The sequence below is a fragment of the Emys orbicularis genome, chromosome 3, assembly GCF_028017835.1.
Source record: "Emys orbicularis isolate rEmyOrb1 chromosome 3, rEmyOrb1.hap1, whole genome shotgun sequence".
Classification (NCBI taxonomy): domain Eukaryota; kingdom Metazoa; phylum Chordata; order Testudines; family Emydidae; genus Emys; species Emys orbicularis.
In genome coordinates this window covers 86,819,305-86,841,577 of record NC_088685.1, presented here as the reverse complement: position 1 = coordinate 86,841,577, position 22,273 = coordinate 86,819,305, and the positions used below count along the sequence as shown (strand labels likewise).

Below are 22,273 nucleotides of genomic sequence, written 5' to 3'. Positions count from 1 at the left end.
GTGTTGGGTAAAAATTATCCTTATTTGCATTTTTTTTTTTTTTTTTTTTTTTTTTTTTAGGGAAGTTGATTTTGTTAATCTAGAATTAATTCCTAGATACAAGAGGCTCACCTGAATTGGCTCTCACACTTTAAGAACTTGTCTTTAGATTTTGGGGTGCTTGTTTTATTTTATCATTTGGAACCATATGATTTCTTTGGGTTGTTTTCTTATGATTCAATCTAGTTCAGGGATTACAGAAATGGTTTCCTCATGGGTTTATACAATAATGTGTAGGATGAGAGGAAAAGCATTATAAGGTGAAGTTATTTACCAGTGTTCTATTTGCCATGGTTGTCATCTTCCCCCATAAAAATTCCCAGTCCCCTGTGTAGTTCATTTGGGTGGGTGGTTTTAATTGATTAGCTTGGAAAATTTCTTGGCATCAGGAAGAAATGGAAGTGGGAGGGCAAAAATATCTATATGTCTACTTTGAGTGAAAATCCTTTCTCCCTGGTTTATGGAGCTGTATCACTCTGTGTGTGTATGTATAATGGGGGAAGATGTAACTGCAACATACAGAATTGCCAGTAAGTAATGTTTCTTTTTCTACCTATTTCTTGCGCGCGCGCTCTCTCTCTCTCCTTTTCTCGGCTTCTGTAACTTGATAAAAGAATCTGTCATTTGGCAGCTCTTCTTACTACCTTAGCAACAGTAGCTCTCTGGACACCAGCAGCTGTTATTTCAGCTTCCTAAGCACTCTTCTCTGTATTACTTGCTTTCTGATTGCATCTATACAAGAAAATTGCATATCCATGGTGCAGCTGAATTGACATTAACAGTGGTGCAAAGTTACCATAGACCAGGCTCAGGCATGAAACACAGCTGCTATCACCTGTGTAGCTGCACCATTGTTAGAAAGTGTGTATCCAATTTTCTTGTGTAGATGCAACCTCTGTGTTTCTTTCACAACTGCCAGTCAGGCTTACTTTTCTTTTAACTAAGCTGCCCCTAGTATACAGTGACCATATGCCACATGAGAAATTCAGCTCTCTACTTCCACCAGGGTGGATAAAAATCAATGAATTTTTTTAAAAATCGGATTTTTTTTAATTTAAATCGGATTTTTTTGATAAAATACTTTTTGAGGAAAAAACCTATCTAAAGATAGTTTTAATTAAGATACATTATAGCTCAAAGATATCTCATCATGGAATAGGGATTATAAATTCTAATTCTATAGTATGAGACATTATATTCATGTAATGTTTAAGAAAACTTTTGTAAATGAGTTCCAATAGTTCATGGATTAGGGACCCAATTTTATGGGGTTCCACAGGCTTCTGTATACATTATTTAGGTTAATCTTTCTATCTACCCAATGGGATTCAGTGCTCAGTCTAGAAGATACCATCAGAGATGCCTAGTTTTGCAGTTCTCAAACTGTGGATTTGTGTCTCGAGAGATAATGTGCTTGTTAACAGAAAAAATGTTTGTAAATAAATAAATAATATATAGAGGTGAGAAATAAGACCTCAACTCTATTGTCCCTCTGCAAATTTGTGTACACAGAGTCAATCCCTTACTTCTCTCTCAAAGTGCAAAGTTTCAGAAAGTTCAATGAATAGAAGATTGTTGGGGTGGAATAGATCTGGACAAGGAGAAGAAGTCTGGAGATAAACGTGAGAAGCGAGGGACATATGCTTGTTTTGTTAAAATACTATATGTTTGCTGTTGAAGAAAAAAATCCAGAATACTTAACATTGTTGTTTTAGTTAAATAAAACAATTTAAATGTCTGTCTGGTGATGTTCTCCTCCTAATACAACATGGCAAGAAAATCCTCCAAATATTAATGATTAACCTGTTGAATTGGAGATAGTTCACCTCCCAATGACTTCATAAATATCTGATTCAATTACCTTTGGTAAATGAAATAACCAAAACAGTCATTCATTTTCTGACAGAGGTGTAAAACTAATCTGAAAAGTTTTCAAAATAAATCACTTAAAAAACGTATAGTGTACCTTCTAAAAATGAAATCTACATCTATCTCTGAGTTGTGAAGAATATGTATTAAGGTTATAACAACCAACAAGAATGCACTTTTATGTAGAAAACCATGATTAAATCGAGTCTTCCTGACTAGTGATTTAAATCAATTTGATTTAAATCAAATCCACCCTGACTTCCATTCTTCTCTCATCTCACCATCTGATGGAGAGATCCCTTTGCCACTTCAATAGGGATTTTAAAAGTCCAAAAGGCAGCACTTTAGGTAAGATCCGTTAGATAGGTGATCCGCTATGGTAGCTAAAGTAAGACCATAGGGTCAAAACTCAAATTTTTAAAGTATGTTTTTAACTTGACATTTTTACTGTTAACACTTCAGATACCTGAAACTGAACTCTGCTTTAAAATCAAGTTTATCTATTAATTTTTAAACTTTTCATATGCTGACTAATGCTAATATTTATGCAAACAACTGTCTAAACATCCTAGTACTTGTTGAACATGTGCTGTAGCAAAATTACGTCATTGTACACACTGATCTACACTGGGCGCCTACATGTGCTGTGTTTTCAGAGATGTGAATGCAAATGTTTAGATGTATTACAGGGAGTTTTTTTGTACTGAATGTTGTAATTAAAGATGCAAAAAGTTTCCATTGTAACTTCCTGTTTTCATACATTCATAGCTTTGAAATATTCACTTCTGAGGTAGAAGCCTTCAGTGTTTCTGCCCAATAGTGAGTTTTTGTTGGAAATTTGAGCAAAATCCTTTAAGGTGAAAAAATTATTTTTGTATTTAAGAAATTTGTTTTCACTATGATCAGTAAAGGTTTATTGTACCACATTGATACCATATGTACCAGTATTGTACCATACTGTATTCTGAGCTATATTATTAAGGTTTTTAAGTGGTCTCTACTTAGCCCCTGGTTATATGCCCACAATTAAAGGGAACATTTAACACCTACCTGTTTTGATTACAGAGCATGACGTCTAAATTTTGTTACTTTTGCATGCAGTTAATTGTAACTACAAAATTGCAGGTTCAAAATTGGATTCTGATCCATAATGTCTAACACACTTTGTTCAGTCTTCAAGGTTAATGGTGACCGGATACTCAACTAATATTAACAACAAGGGAGAAGGAACGCAAGCTAAAATAGGGAAAGAACAGGTTAAAGAATGTTCAGGTATGTTAGATGTATTCAAGGTGGCAAGACCTGAAGAAGTTCATCCTAAATTACTTAAAGGTGCTAGCTGAGTCAATCTTGGAACCATTAGCAATTATTTCAGGAACTCATGGAGTACTGGTGAGGACCTAGAGGGCTGGAGAAGGGCAAACATAGTACTTATCTTTAAAAAGGGGAGCAAAGAGGACCTGGGGAATTATAGATCAGTCAGCCTAACTTGGATACCTGGAAAAATACTGGAATGAATTATTAAGCATTTGTAAGCACCTAGAGGATAATAGGGTAATAAGTAATAGCAGCATGAATTTGTCAAGAACAAATCATGCCAAACCAACCTAGTTTCCATCTTTGACAGGGTTATTGGCCTAGTGGATGGGGAGAAGCTATAGACATCTAAGGCTTCTGTCACAGTCTCATGTGACAATATCATAAGCAAAACTAGGGAAATGTGGTCTAGATGAAAGTACTATAAGGAGGAGCCATAACTGGTTGGTTGAAAGACCATACTCAGAGTAGTTATCAATGGTTTGCTGTCAAACTCAGAAGATGTATCTAGTGGGGTCCCACTAGGTTGACCAGGTGTCCCGATTTTATAGGGACGGTCTTGATATTTGGGGTTCTCTCTTATATAGGTGCCTATTACCCCCACCCCACCCCGATTTTTCACAATTGCTATCTGGTCACCCAAAGTCCTGCAGGATTCTGTCTGGGTCTGGTACCATTCAATATTTATTAATGACTTGGATAACGGAGTGTTGAGTATGCTTATGAAATTTGAAGAGGATGCCAAGCTGAGAGGGACAGCTGTAAACATTTGAAGGGCAGAATTAGAATTCAAAATGACCTTGACAAATTAGAGAATTGGTCTGAAATCAACAAGATGAAATCCAAGGAAGACAAGAGCAAAGTTCTGCACTTAGGAAGGAAAAATCAAGTGCACAACTACAAAATGGGGATTAACTCGCTAGGCAGTAGTACTAATGAAAAAGATTCTGGGGTTTATAGTGGATCACAAATTAATCCAACAATGTGATGTAGTTGTGAAAAAGGTTACTATCATTCTGAGGTAGATTAACAGGGGAGTCATATGCAAGACACTGGAGATAACTGGCCCATTCTACTCAGCAATTGTGAGGCTACTCGGCTACTGTGTCCAGTTTGGGGCATCACACTTTAGAAAGGATGTGGGCAATTTGGAGAGAGTCTAGAGGAGTGTAACAAAAATGATAAATGGTTTAGAAAACCTGACCTATGAGAAAAGGTTAAAAAATAATTAGGCATGTTTAGTCGTGAAAAAAGAAGATGGGGGCGAGGGGAAACCTGATAAGTCTTCAAATAAGTTAAAGGCTTTTAAAAAAAGGATGGTGATCAGTTGTTCTCTATGCCCACGGAAGGTAGGACAAGAATTAATTGGCTTAATCTGCAGCAAGGGAGATTTAGGTTAGACATTAGGAAGGAGTTTCTAACTATATGGGTAGTTAAATCCTGGAATAGGCTTCCAAGGGAGGTTGTGGAATCCTGTCATTAGAGATTTTTAAGAACAGGTTGGACAAACACCTGTCAGGGATGGTCTAGGTTTAGGTCCTACCTCAGTGCAGGGGCTTGACTTCATGACCTCTTGTGGTCCCTTCCAGCCCTACATTTCTATGATTCTGTGTTGTCATAGAGATTATATTGTACAACCTATAAGACATCTGCACTAATTTACTCTTGTTTGATCATCACTTTAGATTACTCTGTATATTTTAAGATTTATTATAATTTCTTCCAGGTTTTAATATAATCATTGTTTCCTTTCCTTCCATCCACTGTATTACCATTTTTGAAAGTAACAAATGTAATTAATAATCCTGTGACAGACTGCTTCTAATTCAATAAATTAGACATTAACACACAAAGCCTCAGGGCTTAAGGTGAGACACCTATATACTTCCCTTTTATCTTAGGCATTAAATTAAAAAAAAGGTTGAATGAAATCAGGATGCAGAGCTGCATAAGCCCATTGCCAGTCTTAATTCCTAATCGGTTTGTCAGGAGACGCTTTTCATAGGTTTCAGATTTTAAAAAATGTCAGAGAAACTGAAAATATGTACTATTTTAAAAGCTCCACCTGTGGGGATGAGGCTGTACTGCATCTTGAGAGAGAATCTATTTAGCAGAAACCTCACTTGAGACCTATTTTTTAAAACTGTAACATTTCTGTAGCCAGTTTTCTTGGAATTGTATAATATAATGATACAGGAAGTGCCACATTGAATCACAGCAGCAGTCCATCTAATATAGTATCATATTTCTGATGCTATTCAATATCAGATATTTCAGAGGAAGATGCAAGAAACCCCATATTGGACAATTATAGAACAAACTGTCAAAGTTTCTTTCTAACCTTTTGTTATTTTATGCTCTGAAGCATGAGAGTTTATATCCTTTATATGCAAAACTCAACTCAACCTTAATTGTGGAGTTCCAACCAGCAGATCCATAATTTAATCCTATCCAATGTGATTATGCATATTCTTGATATCCATATAATGTCTAGTCCTTGTTAGCAGCTCAGCCATTTAATTCTTTTTCTTTAATTCTTCCGTCTATTCTAGCACCACCTCTTTTGACAAACTGCACTCTGACACTGCCAGAAAAGAATAGATACCTCCTCACCATCCTTTGTGGTGCTGTCTGATGCAAATAAATCATTTAGCTTCTAAGCAATTTCCTTACCTCCTTAATTGTTCCCTGGTAGTCCAGCAGACCCACCAATTCTGCCATAGGGAGGCTTCCTGCTTCTGATATAATTTAAAAAAAAATGTATTTCTTCGTCATCTTTGGTTAATTGCTCTTTTAAAATATCTTTTAGCACTCCTAATTTCTGTTTTAGATTTTATGTGCCATAATTTGTTTCTTTCTGTAGGGTTTACTTGTGTTGGATTTCTATTATGATGGATATGTGTTTTGCTCAAGCAACCTTTTGTATCTTGCTATGTAACTATTATTTTTTCCTTCTCTTCCTGGTTCCCTTTGTATTTATGGGTCTGTATTCCTTCGGAGACTGCTGTTTAAGTAGCCTTCATGCTGAATCTAGGATTTTAAGATGATAAGAACTAAGGAACTGATCCAAACCCCCATGGGAATCTTTTAAGTGACTTCAAAGGACTTTGGATCAAGCCCTTAGACCCTTTTGGGAACTGAGATAGGGGGAAAAAAAGCCCCCAAATAAGCAGATGCCAATAATTAGCAGTCTGGAGCAGCTTTCTACAAAGCTGAATGCATATTTTCTCTCAAGGATTTCAAGTGATCCTGGTGTACAAATGTTGTCTAAAATCATCACTTCTAATAATGGACCTATTAATGAATCTATTCATTACAGAACTTTTAGTGCACGGCAGCAGGGTCCACATAACTACTTAATGCAAAGCAGGCTAGTGCAGGGTAGATTCACTCTCCAGCTTGTCACGCACTAAGTCTCTGTACAGGCAAGCCATGAGACTCTCGGTGCTAGAATTAGGTTGGTGGAAAGCATCTTTTTTGTTTCTAAAATTGTCCCTTGACGGGATGGGGATCCTAAAGTGAGGATATTTTTAATTTAAAAAAAAATTACAAATAAGAACTGACAGCCTATAGGTGTTCAGCACCAAAAATGTTGAATTTTTACCAAATGCTAGCTTGAATCATTTGGTTTAGTGAATCCTTCAGAACCAATAAGATGGAAAATTATGAGGTTATTACTCCTTAAGAAAATAAGAGGAGAGCCACTGATGGAAATTGTGTTAATAATGTGCCCCTTATTGACTTAACAACTTGTGACTCATTTTGAGAAAGATGATTTTGAAATCCTGAAAGTGAGGTTGCCAGGTGGAAATCCAGTGAGTTTCAAAAAATGAATTAAAAGCAGTGTCCAGTACTACACCTGCCATTGAGTTGTCCTGCAAATTTTTACAGTTACACATTCCTATTTAAAAAAAATAACTCCTTTATAGCTGTGTAAAACACCCATATGAAAAGAAGAAACTCACTGACTGATTATGCAGGGGAAACAGTGATATTGACTAAACCCAAAGTCCAGTCAAATTACACAAAGAAAAGCACATGAGAATATTTTGTCTAATCTTTGTTTTAGGAATCACATATTGGGTAACACCTACATTAAAAACATCTGTTCTCAATGTAGGGAATTATGTCTGATAAAGATAATTACCTTTCTGGAACTACAACAGAAGTTAATACATTTTTGGACCAGAACCAGTATACAATTGAGGCTGTGGAGCAAATAAAAGGCTGGATGGAGAACTCTGAGACATAAGACTTTGTTAAGGAAAGCCTATAATAGCTTTAGAGCCTCTGTCACCCCCTGTGGCTGATTCTCTGCAAGAATAAGTGTTTGAACAATTTTTCTTCTGTACCTTTTTCTGAGAGTTGGAAGCTTTATTTGTTGATAAGTTCATAAATGCATATGAGGTTTAGCAGTTGTTTTTGGCCTGTTTAGTGAGGAGTTCCTTCCCAAACTGGTTTGCTAAGCTGCCACCCTCCACTTCTTCAGACCGATTTCTAGTGATTTGGCTGCAAAAAGACATTTTTTATTTTGACATATTTAGGAAAGCAACTGACAAAATATTTTCAACTGTACAATGCATATGTCTTTGCTGAGTAACTTTGTAATTGCTATGGCCTTTCCTTTATCCTTACATCTACACTTCACTGCTTTGTTGTCTCTCTCATTTGTGAAATTAGATTTGTAAGAAATTTGAGGCAGGGACAATTTATGCATACTGTAAAGTGTGTAAAATAGTTTTGGGCCCTGTAAGATAGTAAGTTGAAAATGAATACATATAGTCAGTATTTGATCTGTCCACACTAAAGGTTGAGACAGCTTGCCAATAGTTTGTGCTTTAGAGCAGGGACAACAGTGCTATACTCAGTCCTAGGTCTCCTGGGTTTAAAACCATGCTGCAACTCAAAAATGTCCTATCTACGATAATGTCTACAGTAGAATTTCATCAAGATGATATGCCAAAACTTCTAACTTTATTGGACCTGTGGATCCATTTTGCTGATTTGCACCTGGTATGGTACCATCCTGAAGAGTAGTTTTGTCTTGTGAAGTTAATAATATATTTGTTTACTGAGCACGAGCTGAATATTTTGGCTGTTTATTATTTTTATTATGAAGCCTTCATATATTAGGAACTTCCTGGATGTCCCTCTTCAGTTTTTTCCCATCTGTAGCAGATAGAAGCAACCTTCTTGCTGGTCTGGAATATCTCCTGGCCAACTTTGAGAACTGAGTTCTGGGAATATTTTATTCATTTTAGAATTTTTTTTTTTTTTTTTTTTTTTTTTTTTTTTACACTTTTTCAGTCAGGACAGCTCTTCAAAGGGGACAGGGCCTCAGCAGCTTTTAGGCAGTTCCCATTAACCAATCTACAGAGGGCTCAAAGCAATAAAGAATCTGGCTTTCTAATGGCTGCAAATCATTTGTCCCTATTATTGTGCCTTGTATATTTCGTCAGCTAGTAGGAGGTCCTGATCTGCTAATGTGGCTGTAGGACTGGCTACAAATCTCCATTATTGTGCTCAGCAGCACACTTGATCTGCAGTTTTCAGCCCCATGTATTCTGCTATCCCACAGGAACCCCTAGTTGATGGAGAATGAAGTAAGTGAATTAGGTTGCTGTACTGGTCCAGTGAATTCTGTCATCTGAAGCAAAGCACATAAGGAGGTCAGATGCTTTTCAGGAGTGGGTTCAGGATCTTCTGTTTTCTCATCACCAAAACGGCTTATGAGTCCATGGGAGTGAGATCTGCTGTAACACTATATTGGTCTCTTGTAGGCCACAGTGGCAGGGTCACTTTGTTTCTCTTGTGTAGAGGAGCATTTTATAGCTAATCAAGTGAAGCTCAAGGTTTCTCATATTACACCCTGATTGACAGTCTATTCTGGTAAAAGTGGCAATATCAAGCAGCACGGCTGTCTTCCTTATCGTTTCTTGTTCTGTGTCCTTCCCCAATCACTTCGCTCATAGCTAGAGCATCGAAGAAAATGTTCAAGGAGTGAGCATGAATAATTGTGGTTGCACTACATTGATTTTTGTCATTGATACCTGAAACTCATGTAAAAGTCACTAGTCCTCACTCCTTTAAGATGACCTTCTGTTTCAAGGATTGGTACCCTGTTACCTATAATCCAGCAAGGTTCTTCAAATGGTGTGCGAAAGAAGACCAGTGATCTCCATCTAGTGACACTGTAAAAGAGTTCAGTGTGTGCTCCCAACTGGTGTGGAAGGGGGCAGGACTTTGTCTACACTCAGCCATACCCCCATTGAGGCACTGTCAGTATTGGTAGTGCCATGACTTCCCAACATCTTGTAGTCAAGCACTGGGATTTTGGCTGCACCAATAAAAGAGCATCTGTAACCTCACTTGAAGAGTTCAACATCTTATCTAGCATGAAGGATGTACATAAATTAATGCTTAAGAATAGGGATTTGAAAACAAAACAAAAAAAACCCTGCATGCTCAAGACATAAGAAAGCACTTGGCACCAATAGGTATTGCATTCCGATTATTATTCACATAAAATTCAACTATACTTTGTCAACTTTTATATGTAGGGCCCTACCAAATTCATGGTCCATTTTGGTCAATTTCACAGTCGGGGGATTTTAAAAATAGTAAATTTCATGATTTTCAGCCATTTAAATCTGAAATTTCATGGTGTTGTAATTGTAGGGGTCCTGACCCAAAAAGGAGTTGTGGGGGTGGGTTGCAAGGTTATTGTAGGTTATTGGGGGGGGTGTCACAAAGTTATTGTTGCAGTACTGCTACTCTTACTTCTGCGCTGCTGCTGGTGGTGGCGCTGCCTTCAGAGCTGGGCAGTTGGAGAGCGGCAGCTGCTGGCTGGAAGCCCAGCTCTGAAGGCAGAGCCGTTGGCAGCAGCAGCGCCGAAGTAAGAATGGCATGCTATGGTATGATATTGCCACCCTTATTTCTGCGCTGCTGCCTGCAGAGCTGGGCCTTCAGTCAGCAGCTGACACTCTCCAGCTGCCCAGCTCCGAAGGCAGTGCAAAAGTAAGGGTGGCCTTATCATGACCCCTCCCTCCCCAAATAATCTTGTGATCCCTCCCTGCAACTCCATTTGGGGTCAGGACCCCCAATTTGAGAAATGCTGGTCTCCCCCATGAAATCTGTATAGTATAATGTAAAAGCACACAAAAGACCAGATTTCACAGTCCGTGACGCATTTTTCATGGTCATGAATTTGGTAGAGCCCTATTCTTCTTCAAGTGATTGCTCAAGTCCATTCCAATAGGTGTGTTTGAGCACGCTGCATGCATGATCATCGGAAGTTTTTACCCTAGCGGTACCTGTCGGGTCGGCTGTGGAGCCTCCTGGAGTGGCGCCTTTATGGTGGTATATATAGGTCCCTGCTGACCTGCTCAGTTCCTTCTTACCGCCAGTGACGGTTGTTGGAGCAATTGGTCTCTTGCTTTAGCAAGTGCTTCCTTGTGGTTTTCCCTGTATATAGTTGTTATCCTTCACTATCTTAGTCAGTTCGTTAGTACGTTTAAGTTGGGGGGTTCCTCCCCCCCGGATATTTTTCCCTGTCGCCGGGGCATGCCGCAGCCCCAGGGGTTCGAGCCGTGCGATATTAATCCCGCCCGCCTCCCCTCTGTCGGAGTATTCCGGCAAGAAGGAACTGAGCAGGCAGTGGGTCGTCGGGGACCTATATACACCGCCACAAAGGCGCCACTCCAGGGGGCTCCACAGCCGACCCAATAGGTATCGCTAGGGTAAAAACTTCTGACGATCATGCACGCACACGCACAACTATTGGAATGGACATGAGCAACACATCTCGAAGAACAACAGTTACAAAAGGCAGGTAACCGTCTTTTTATATGAATGAAATAAATAGCAGAATTCAGAATTGATCATTCAGAATAACGACACACCCAAACTGTATTGATTCTCTTTTTCCATTATTTACTTGTGACATTTTAAAATATCACAAGCTTGACCAAAAGTGACACCTGTGATTAGAATTAGTGTAGTACAGCATTGTGTGGAGGATTCACACAGAAGACAGAGCTGCAACACAAATTAAGGTTTGAATTTACACTATGTAGCTTATTTCTCTCAGATCTGTGTGACCAAGATTAACTTTTAGTTCAGACCTGGTTCAGAATTTGATTGGTGGGCATAATAAAATTAATGGTGACACTCCCACGCCTAAATTCAGAATGGGTTTTCTTCTTTCCTGGTTTACTGAAGTGAAAGCTATATTGACCCTACCTTTGGAGGTTTACAAGCCTATGAAAGAATCATGGAAAGTTTCTTAAGAACTTGATTTAAGAAACTCATAAAAAGTACCCTGCTTATTTTTATAGAAGAAAGCACACTAGAAATTTTTAAAAGGCTTCATCGACTGCAAAAAGCATGGATTTTTTCATGTGTAATATGTGATGAAAGCAATTACCAAGTACTGTAAGTTGAAGATCAGATTATATTGCCATTTTCAGAGGTACTCAAATTACTGCTAAAACACTCATTATCTATAATCAAGATGCACTTGAAAATCACAAATGTTTTTTTCCTAATCTCTGCCTCATATCTCCTTTACATTTTTAGTGAGTAAATGGCAACCAATCACAAGAGCAGAGTTCATCCTTTTTGCTTGCATATTTGATAAAATCCAGGAAATAACTATTATTATTTTAGCATAGCTGTGGAGACATTGCCTCCAAATTCTGTTCATCTCTCAAACAATTTCCTGTACAAATGAAGTAAAATACTACCCAGATGCTAACAAAAGACCATGGTTTATGTGACTTATACACAAATAAAGTTATGTATATGAGGTGATATCACTGGAACAAAACACTGCATGAGATAATTGTCTCACACTGCTACATAAATGATATGAAGAAAAGATGCCACTGACTGAAAATAGACATTAGGCAAAAACTTTTCAAAGTGGCAGACATTTTCCTGCAATAATGCTCTGTTCCAAGTGAAGTAGGATTAAAATAACCCAACATGACCCTTCCCTTTCTTAATAAATAACCCCAATACTAATCGTGCTGCATGCTTTGCAGTAAAATCCACTACTTCACTATATTGACAGTCACTTTGGGGAGCCGTGGTGGCCTGTGTTATACAGAAGTTCAGGCTAGATGATCACAGTGGTTCCTTCTGGCCTCATTATCTGAATGTATAACCCCTGGAAGTACTGGTTTTGGTACTTACATAAAGGATGATATAATTGAATAGTCCAGTGGTTTAGAAGTAAGTCAGGTAGTTAAAATAAACCCCTACGCCCTCTAAATAGCCTTGTACGTTGAGATATACAAACCTGTCCAAATCAGTTCAGCCTAAATGATTTTTTATATTAGTGGTTGGCAGTAGCTATAGGAAAGGTAAACAGTGTTTCTTTTATGAATTTCTATGCTGTCTTGCAGATATATGTAACGACTATAAAATGAGTTTTAAAAGATTGCTGTTGCAGTCTATTTAAAGCTTTCCTGGATTTGTAACTGGTGTTTTTAAATGTGAAGAGCTGCAGAGTTTGCTGAATGATTTGTACCTTTTGTAGTGTGTGAGTGGCTTCTTGTCCCCTGATCTGCCTTTTCAAAACAAAAAGATTCCCCTAGTTTGGAGTCACGATAAAAAAGATTTGGTGCTAATTCTCGGTCACTCTGCTGTAGTGCCTAGGATTCCATGTATCTCATAGGTTTTCTTTCTGAGCCACAGATAGAGTTTGAGATATCTACAAACAAATGCCAGTCAGCTTTTCATATCTTCCTTAACTCCTCTGATATGCGACATTATAAACAGCAATGGTCTGGAAGTTTTTCACATGCTCGACTCTTGTGAAAGTGACTGTTACGTATAAAACCACATTGATAAATCATGATGGTATTGAAAACATTACTAGTGTCTGTCATGTTCTCAAATTTGCCTGAGTGGTTAGAATATTGGTTTAAAACTTTAAAAGATAAACACACAATAATACTGTTACACTTCTTGACGTCTTATGATTTTTTTCTGTGTTTCTTACAATTAGAAAGTTAACATTTAATTTTTTGACTAACTTTATAATACCAAGGAACCTCAGAGTTGTGCAGGGCTGCACACAAATCACCCTGCTGCCGTGGGCCACTGCATGCCGAAGTATAAAGGCCCAGCTAACCCCAAGCCCCCTCAGTCCCTTCTTAGCACCCATGATGGTAATTGGAATTGCTTCGCTTGCATTAGCAAGTGCTCTGTGTTCTCATTGTAAATTTATTGTAGTTTTCTGGTTTTATTGTTGATTAGTATTTAGTTAATAGTGTAGATAGAATTAGTTTCTTTTTTGGTCCCCAATTTTGGGGTTTCCATTTCTGGGTACCCATGAATGCCTGGGTCACCTGGCTTCAAACCCTGCATCTCTTGCGCTAGGCTGATGCCTGTGAGTAACTCTCACTCAAGCTGCTTGAAGTGTTTTGGGGAAGCTCATATTCAGGATTGTTGCCAAATTTTTAAATTCTATGCCTCACTCTATGCCTAAGACAGAGAAGCCAGCCTAAAGTTTTTGCTTATGGAGGAGGCCCTCCATCAAAGCCCAGCCATTCAGACTCAGCACTGAGTACTTCGACATCAGTTAGGAATGTGCCTGGCACCATTTGCCCTCCCCAGTGCCTAAGAAGTGGCATCAGACCTCTAAACTGACTACCGAGAGAGGAAGGTCGCCGGCACCACTGAGAGAGGGAGGTCATCGTCTAAGCATGGGGATAAGTAGAGTGCAACCGAAACCCAAGCACTCCTCTTCATTGGTAACACAGAAACTGATACCATTGACTCTTGCACCCAAGAAAGTACCGTCAAGTCTGAGGCCTGTAATACCTCAGCATTCTGGGACCATCTCGTTACGGACCACACTGGAGATGTTTGCGGCAGAGAGAGATGTTTTGAGCCTATCAGTACCAGTATCCCTGAGAGTGCAGGAGACTGCGCTCTTGGTACCAGCAGACAAAGGGGTGCCAGTATCATTGGTGCGACCCTCAGTTCTGCAACAAACTCCATTGCCTTAGAGTGGGGGCAGCCCCCCTCTCCCTTGGTCAATAGAGGGATTCATTCACCTCTGAATTGAAAATTGGCTCCTATATTTCGCATCCATGGGAGCTGGTCTCATTACTCTCCACTGAGGTGTTACTACCCTGGGGTGCCTTGGGATCCTCCAGCTGGAATAGGATCAGGCATGTGGCCGGGGAGTTACGGGGGCTCACTACTGGTCTAGTAGTGGCCCTTTTGGAACTTGGGGGACTCCCCCTGGTTTCTAGGTCATACACCAGGTGTTCCCCAGAGCCAAGCAGCAAGAGGCAGTTCAGGAGGGTCCTGCTGGACAGCTAGTGGAGGAGGCGCAGCCTCAGCTTGAGCTGGCTTCTTCATTCTCCTCTTCTGATGAGGCAATTTCCTTGGGAGGCATCTCACCTCATCCTGATGATTATAAAACTCATAACAGCTATTGAAGAGGGTAAGTTTGGGGATCCAGGTAGAGGAGATTAAGAAGTCCTCAGACCACTTTATTGATATTTTAGCCACCACAGGGCCTTCACAGGTGTCCTTATGTATTAAAGAGGTAATTATGAAGCCCGTTAATCTTTCTGGAAGATCCCTTCATCCCTTCCTCCCACTTCAAAAAGGGCTGAATGTAAATATTATATACCCTCCCAAGGGGTTGAATATCTATACTTTCATCCCCACCAGGCTCTCTGGTGGTGCCAGCAGCCAATGAATGGGAACGACAGGGACAACAGGCAGCAATTCCCAAATCAAACGATGCAAAAGAACCTAGATATATTTGGTAGAAAAGTTTATTCTACTGAGGGATTGCAAATCGGAATTGCCAACCAACTAACTCTTTGGGACATTATGATTGTAATGTTTGAGACTCCATGTTAAAGTTTAGGGACATGTTGCTGGAGGTTGCTAGACAGGAGTTCTCTTTAGTTGATGAGGGGAAATCTGTAGCAAGAACTTCACTACAGGCTGCACTGGATGCGGCAGACTCCGCTGCTAGGACTATTGCTTCTGTGGTTTCCCTCTGCCCATGTTTGTAAACTACCTTTCCCGCTTCCTCAATGTTTGGTCCTAGATTACACATTTTGGAGAACAACAGCTACGGAAGGTTAGTAACCATTTGTTCACCACTAGGAACCCAGTTCTCTGCGTGCAGGATATGAATAACTCCTAGTCACTACAATGGAATTACTCATCACCTACAGTTTAAGAATAAAGATTTAGCAATGATTAGAGTTCTGTGGGAATCAAATAAATTAGTAAATTCTCTTTTTGCTGAGTAGGTTCTTTTGTTGAGTAATATCTTATACCTTAGATAAGCTGGGTCTCCCAGGATCACGATTGGGATTTCAACATCACCAATGGTTATTTTGCAGTCTGGAAAGAAAGTCCCTGCTTACAGCTTTTTGAAAAGACCTGTGTTCCTAAAGATGCCTGCGTCATGCACCTTTCCCGACCATCCCACGCTGGTGTTGGTAAAACGGCCCCTGTGATCCACCAGCGCTCGCAACACCATTGAGAAGTACCCCTTTTGGTTTATGTACTCTTTGGCAAGGTGGTCTGGTGCCAAGATGGTGATATGTGTTCCGTCTATCTCCCCACCACAGTTAGGGAACCCCATCACGGCAAAACCATCCACTATGTCTTGCACGTTGCCCAGAGTCACTACCCTTCTTAGCAGAAGTCTTTTGATGGCCCTGCAAATTTGAATCAAAACAAATCCCACGGTAGATTTACCCACTCCAAATTGATGCTCCACTGACCAGTAGCAGTCTGACGTTGCAAGCGTCCATGGAGCTATTGCCATTTGCTTCTCCACTAAACTTCTTGCTTCTCCAAATGAACTACGCTATACTAGAAAATGAGTGCACAACTGGTTGGAAAAGTGTACTCCAAGAATAGTTATTAGTGGTTCACAATCAAGCTGGGAAGGGTATATTGAGTGTGGTCCCACGGGGATCAGTTTGGAGTCAGGTCCTATTCAATATCTTCATAAATTATTTTGTTAATAGCATAGAGAGTACACTTTTATAAACTTTGCAGATGATACCAAACTGGGAGGGGTTGCAAGCACTTTGGAGCACAGCCTTAGAATTCAAAATGATCTTGACTAACTGGAGAAATGGTCTGAAGTAAATAGGATGAAATTCACTAAGGACAAATGTGAAGTACTACATTTAGGAAGGAACAATCGATTGCACAAATAACAAAATGGGAAATGACTACCTAGGAAGGAGTACTGAAGACAAAGATCTGAGGGTTATAGCGGATCACAAATTAAATATGAGTCAGCAATTTAATACTGTTGTAAAAAAGCGAACCTCATTCTGGGATGTATTAGCAGGAATGTTGTAAGCAAGATAAGAAAAATAATTCTTCCACTCTAGTCAGCACTGATAAGACATCAACTGGAGTATTGTGTCCAGTTCTGGGTGCAGTGCTTTGAGAAACATGGACAAATTAAAGAAGGTCCAAAGGAGAGCAACAAAAATGATTATGGGTCTAGAAAACATGATCTATGAGGAAAGATTAAAAAAAACTTGTTTTGTTTAGTCTGGAGAAGAGCAGATTGAGGGGGACATAACAGTCTTCAAATACATAAAAGTTTGTTATAAAGAGTAGGGTGATAAATTGTTCTCCTTAACCACTGTGGATAGGACAAGAAGTAAGGGGCTTAAATTGCTGCAAGGGAGATCTAGATTAGATATTATGAAAAACTTCCTAATTGTCAGGGTAGTTAAGCAGTGGAACAAATTACCTGGGGAGGTTGTGGAATCTCTGTCATTAAAGATTTATAAGAACAGAGTAGATTAAACACCTCTCACAAATGGTCTAGGTAATACTTAGTTGTGCCTCAGTGTAGGGGACTGGATTAGATGACCTATCAAGGTTCCTGTCAGTCCTACATTTCGCTGATTCTACAAAGATTGGGTAATTAGAAGTCTATATGACATGCTTGTAAAGGCATCTTAAAAGAACAAACTTTTCACATGAAATACATGCACACAAGTCCAGGTTGTGGTCTTCAGAAAACGTGGCCCCAAGTCTGGTGTATTTGTAGTAATATTGGCAGACTCTGCTCAGGACAGGCTTAAGATGTAAAAGGCGTTGCAGGTTAGGATGGAGGAGGGGTAGCAGAACTACATGGAGAATTTTGTACTGTATCTTTGTACATGATACCTGGCTATAGGTTGCGTTATTAGGGAAAGGTCCATTGACTACTGAAGTCCATGGAAGGACTCAGTGCATGTTAGTCAGTTTCTACAATATTGAGCACTCAAAGCAGGAAAATAATTATTTTTTAATGGTATCTATGAATATCTGATTCAAATTATACTGAAACTAAATACCTGGGTTTCTGTTTATGAAAACCTGTCAGATTATATAACTGACACGTTTACCTTAGTATTTTTTAATTGCACTTGAAAAGATTACTTAATCTAGTTATAGGGCTCCTCAGATAGTATACATCATCCTAGCTGAGCACAGATGTCACTGTAGCCACCTCAGTTTACACCAGCTGAGGAGCTGTTCATTAGTGTATTGGATATATTAATTTTATTTTTAGTAAATACATTGTCAGCCAAATAAAATCCCTTTTACTTCTCTATTTCTTTCATCTAACATTCTTAATGAACTCAGTAATTACAAGTTTTTGTTAAGATTGGCACCTTTAATACCTGTCAGCCATAGGCGCCAACTTTCCCCAGTGCCGGTGGGTGCTTGCGCCCCCATGGCCTCATCCCGACTCCACCCTTTCCCCGCTCCCGTCCCACCCCCATTCCAACCCCTTTCCCAAAGTCCCCGCCCCCAACTCTGCCCCCTCCCTGCCCCTATTGGACCCCTTCCCCAAATCCCCGCCCCGGCCCCGCCTCTTCCCCGAGCGCGCCACGTTCCCCCTCCTTCCCCCTCCCTCCCCGCGCTTGCCACGCGAATCAGCTGTTTTGCGGCGCAAGTGCTGGGAGCCAGGGGGGAAAAGCAGGCACGCTGTGTGCCCAGGGGAGGGAGGCGGAGGTGAGCTGGGATGGGGGGGCGGGGAGCTGCTGGTGGGTGCTAAGCACCCACCAATTTTTCCCCATGGGTGCTCCAGCCCCGGAGCACCCACGGAGTCGGCGCCTATGCTGTCAACTGTTAAAAATAATCTTTTTAACATAACAGTAATTCAAAAAGACAGTCTTTTAAAAAAGCATTCATTTTGGATCACTTGTGCCATTCTTGAATTCTGATTTTCCAACTTTTTCTGTTGCAGGTAAATATGCTGAAGATATATTTGGTGAGCTTTTCAATGAAGCACACAGTTTCTCCTTCAGGGTTAACTCCTTACAAGAACGTGTGGACCGTTTATCTGTCAGTGTTACACAACTTGACCCAAAGGAAGAAGAACGTAAGTTTACTTCCACACATGACTGTGATTCTTACATTGAAGAGTATTTCCTTTGTGCTGTAAATAAATTGATATGCAAAATGGAAAGAAGGATGATTTTGGGGTTAAGGCACAGGACTGAGGATGGGAGGCATAGGTTCTCCTCTTAGTTCTGCAACAGACTTCCTATGTGATCTTGAGCAAGTCATTCAGCCCAAAATGTTCATACCAGGGTGCTGAACACCTACAGCGTCCATTGACTTAGATGGAAGGTGATAGAGGAGTGTGACATGGCATTACTATTTATTATATTTTTGTTTTTATTAATTAAGTCAAATTCTGGGAGTAAATCTGTACTCAGTGTTTACCTTCATCAGTGAGATTTATAAGCACTTGTATGAGTAAAGTCTTCAGTAATCGACACATTGTCATTCTTTATTAAAATGTGTACAACTTTGGGCTCATGGTGAAGTTTGAACGGTAGCCCTGTTTGTCAAAGATTGTTTCACACATCTGTCCCAGGACAGGCATAATGCTGTTCAGCTCTACCCTCTCATCCTTCTCTCATCCATACTGTCCATCATCTACTGATCTTCAGTGAACAACTCATCATTTAGCTGTGGAACTTTGACATCAGAAAATCAAGGATTAGCCTTTGCCACCTCTTCCCCCATCTTTTTGGTCGTTTGTGTTTTTTTCGAGATTATGAAAAATTCACCAATCAGCACTCTCCCTGTCTTTTCCTGTCCCCCTTCACCCTTTTCTCTCCTTCCTTTCTTCATGCATATTTATTAAAGTACCTTATAATTGTTAAATCTTTGTTATATTTTGCTAAAAAATAAATCTTTGATCCATATTTATTTAGGATTTATTTATTTTTGCCTAAGTGAATTTAGTATTCAGGAAAGGTTCTGGATGACTATCCTGAGATTGAAATCCTCTGCTTTTCCATACTGTTGGGTTTCAAGACTTAGTCATGAGATTTGGAATCTGTCTAACAAGCCAAAATAATGGAACCTTTTGAAGAGGGCAGATCATGTAACCTGTGAAGGTACAAAGAATGCTATAGTTTCCAATTCCAGTTTCTTTTTGACCACACACAAAAATCTAACAGCTAAGGCCATAACTCTGTTTTAGAGAAAGATGGGTGAATATAAATCTGTCATAATCGCTTCTTTCAAAGAACAAGAATGACAGGTAAGTAATTTCCTTTTCTCCACAGCTTTGTCTACTGTAGCAGGCTTCAGTTATAATTCTCTATGTATGATAGCAGCAGTGGAAGCTGCAGTGTAGACAAGGCTGTTTCACCACTAAGTCACTAACCCTACATGGAATAAAAGGATGTGGGTTCTGTGACTGTTTCTGTCATGGATCTCCTGTACAGTTAAGCAACATGGTTAAAACACCTGTTCCCTGTCTATACTTAGACAGAATCCACCATTTTACCATTAGTGAAGATATGAAGTTTGGTAGTATAGATGCAATGCAGAAGTAAATGAGTTATAAGAGAGCTGACGACTTGAAAAAAATGGAGAAGCAATGTTTTAGACATGTTTCTCTGCAACACAGTTTGACCTAAGGTGCAACTGTCAAAAATAAGGCATAAATGACTTGCTTAAAGAATTGTTACCAGAATGAGTATAAGAACATGTAAAATACTATTTGGGTGATTGACTGATTCAAGGTACAGTTTCAGAGCTAGCTAGGGAAGGCGTTTAGGAGGAGCCCACAGCATTACTTTATTAGTATGAAAACTAGTGAAAATTGGATCAGTTAGAATGACAATGATTTATTATAGGGGCTCATTGACCAGATCCTCAGCTGGTGTAAATCATTGTATTTCAGTTAACTTCAGTGAAGTTTACTGATTTACACCAGCTGAGATTCTTTCCTTTAGAAATAATGTTGAGCCCTGAGAAAACAAGTAGTTCAAAAAACATCACTAGGGTGACATAGGCAGAGGACTAGCAGGTAGCATTTATGTACAATTTAAGTGGTATATAGGCATTGTGTCAGCCCTCAGCATGGGGTCAATTGCACCCCAGATGAGCAAGATATCACAAACCTTGTACCATACAGACTTAGCGTAATTTCCACATTTCCCGAAAACCTAAGTAGGGAAGCTATTGTTTGTAGACGGAAACAGACATAAAATATCTAAGAATCCCAAATCAGACCACTCCACTTTTTGGAATATAATCTCAGACAGAGATTGAGATTCCAGTTTTCAATAAAAAGATGTTCCAGTTCTGGATGATTAGTTGCGGTTAAAGCTCCATTCATGGGGATAGAAAATGTCAACTACACTAGAGTGAGGATTCATGTTGCATCCTATAGGAACTGTGGAGTTAATATAACTTCACTTTCCAAGACTAGAATGAGTAGAAGGAAGTTTTGCATTCTTATTGTGGTGCTTTTTTCAGTTCTGGTGGATAATGTTATAGTTATTCTGTTTAAAAATGAAAAACACGTTTCTTTTGAGATAGCTGCATCACTGATGGATCATACCATTAAGCTGAGACAGCTTGTGATCAAGATTCTCTTTGTGGGACAAGCAGTTGCTAAAATTGATAGACTGGACAGTCTGCTCAGTCATTTGGCTCATTGTAAAACAACAGAGTCTGAGGCCTGGTCTACCCTGGGGGGAGATCGATCTAAGTTACACAACTTCAGCTATGTGAATAATGTAGCTGAAGTAGACGTACTTAGATCAACTTACTGTGGTGTCTTCACCGCGGTGAGTCGACTGCTGCCACTCCCCCGTCGACTCTGCCTGCGCCTCTCGCGGCGGTGGAGTACAGGAGTCGATGGGAGAGCACTCGGGGATCGATTTATCGCGTCTAGACTAGACGCGATAAATCGACCCCCCACTGGATCGATCGCTGCCCGCCGAATAGGCGGGTAGTGTAGACATACCCTGAACGTTTGGTTGGTCTGTTTTATAAAATTAGGTAAAAATGCACCAGATTTCCAAAACCTAACAGGCATACCAGGCTCATACTGTGGAACCTAGTCTTGTGGAAATTATCAAGTTCTTCAGCTTTATAAGATTGTTTGCTTGAAATAGCCCACCCTATTAGCAGGTGTTTATTCTTCTGTGGAATGTTAAGTGTGCTCTCCTGATTTTAGACAGGTGACTTGTAACTGACCTGGATATAGGGAAGGTGGGAGTAACCTTAGAGGGAGGATCTAGGGCAGGGGTTCTCAAACTGGGGGTCAGGACCCTTCAGGGGGTCACGAGGTTATTACATGGGGGGGTCGCAAGTTGTCAGCCTCCAACCCAAACTCCACTTTGCCTCCAGCATTTATAATGGTGTTAAATATATTTAAAAGTGTTTTTAATTTATATGGGGGGGGGGGGGTCGCACACAGAGGCTTGCTATGTGAAAGGGGTCACCAGTACAAAAGTTTGAGAACCACTGATCTAGGGGGAAGGCTGAGCAGTCCTAAGGTAGGAATCCTAGGAGCAGCCAAACCCAGTGTGAAGGTCTGAACTGAATTTTATATTTTTAATTTCAGTGTTAATAAAAACTAAACCCAGGAAGGGTGAGTTGTTGACTCTGACATGTTTGGTATTTGTTTTAGAACAGATTTTTAAAAGCAACTGTCACAGAATTACTGCTGATTTTCCACAAACTCATGATTTGCCTCACATTCTCCAAGTCTCTTGACAACTGA

General features: G+C 39.8%; 1 protein-coding gene across 1 annotated transcript in view; it reads left to right on the top strand.

Moving 5' to 3' along the window:
• The window catches only part of WASF1 (WASP family member 1), a 169,463-nt gene that overhangs the window by 119,616 nt on the left and 27,574 nt on the right, over positions 1-22,273 (top strand). Inside the window, exon 3 of the mRNA XM_065401649.1 lies at positions 18,482-18,616. Within this exon, the coding sequence (XP_065257721.1) occupies positions 18,482-18,616 (135 nt within the window). The remainder of the gene's footprint in view (positions 1-18,481; positions 18,617-22,273) is intronic.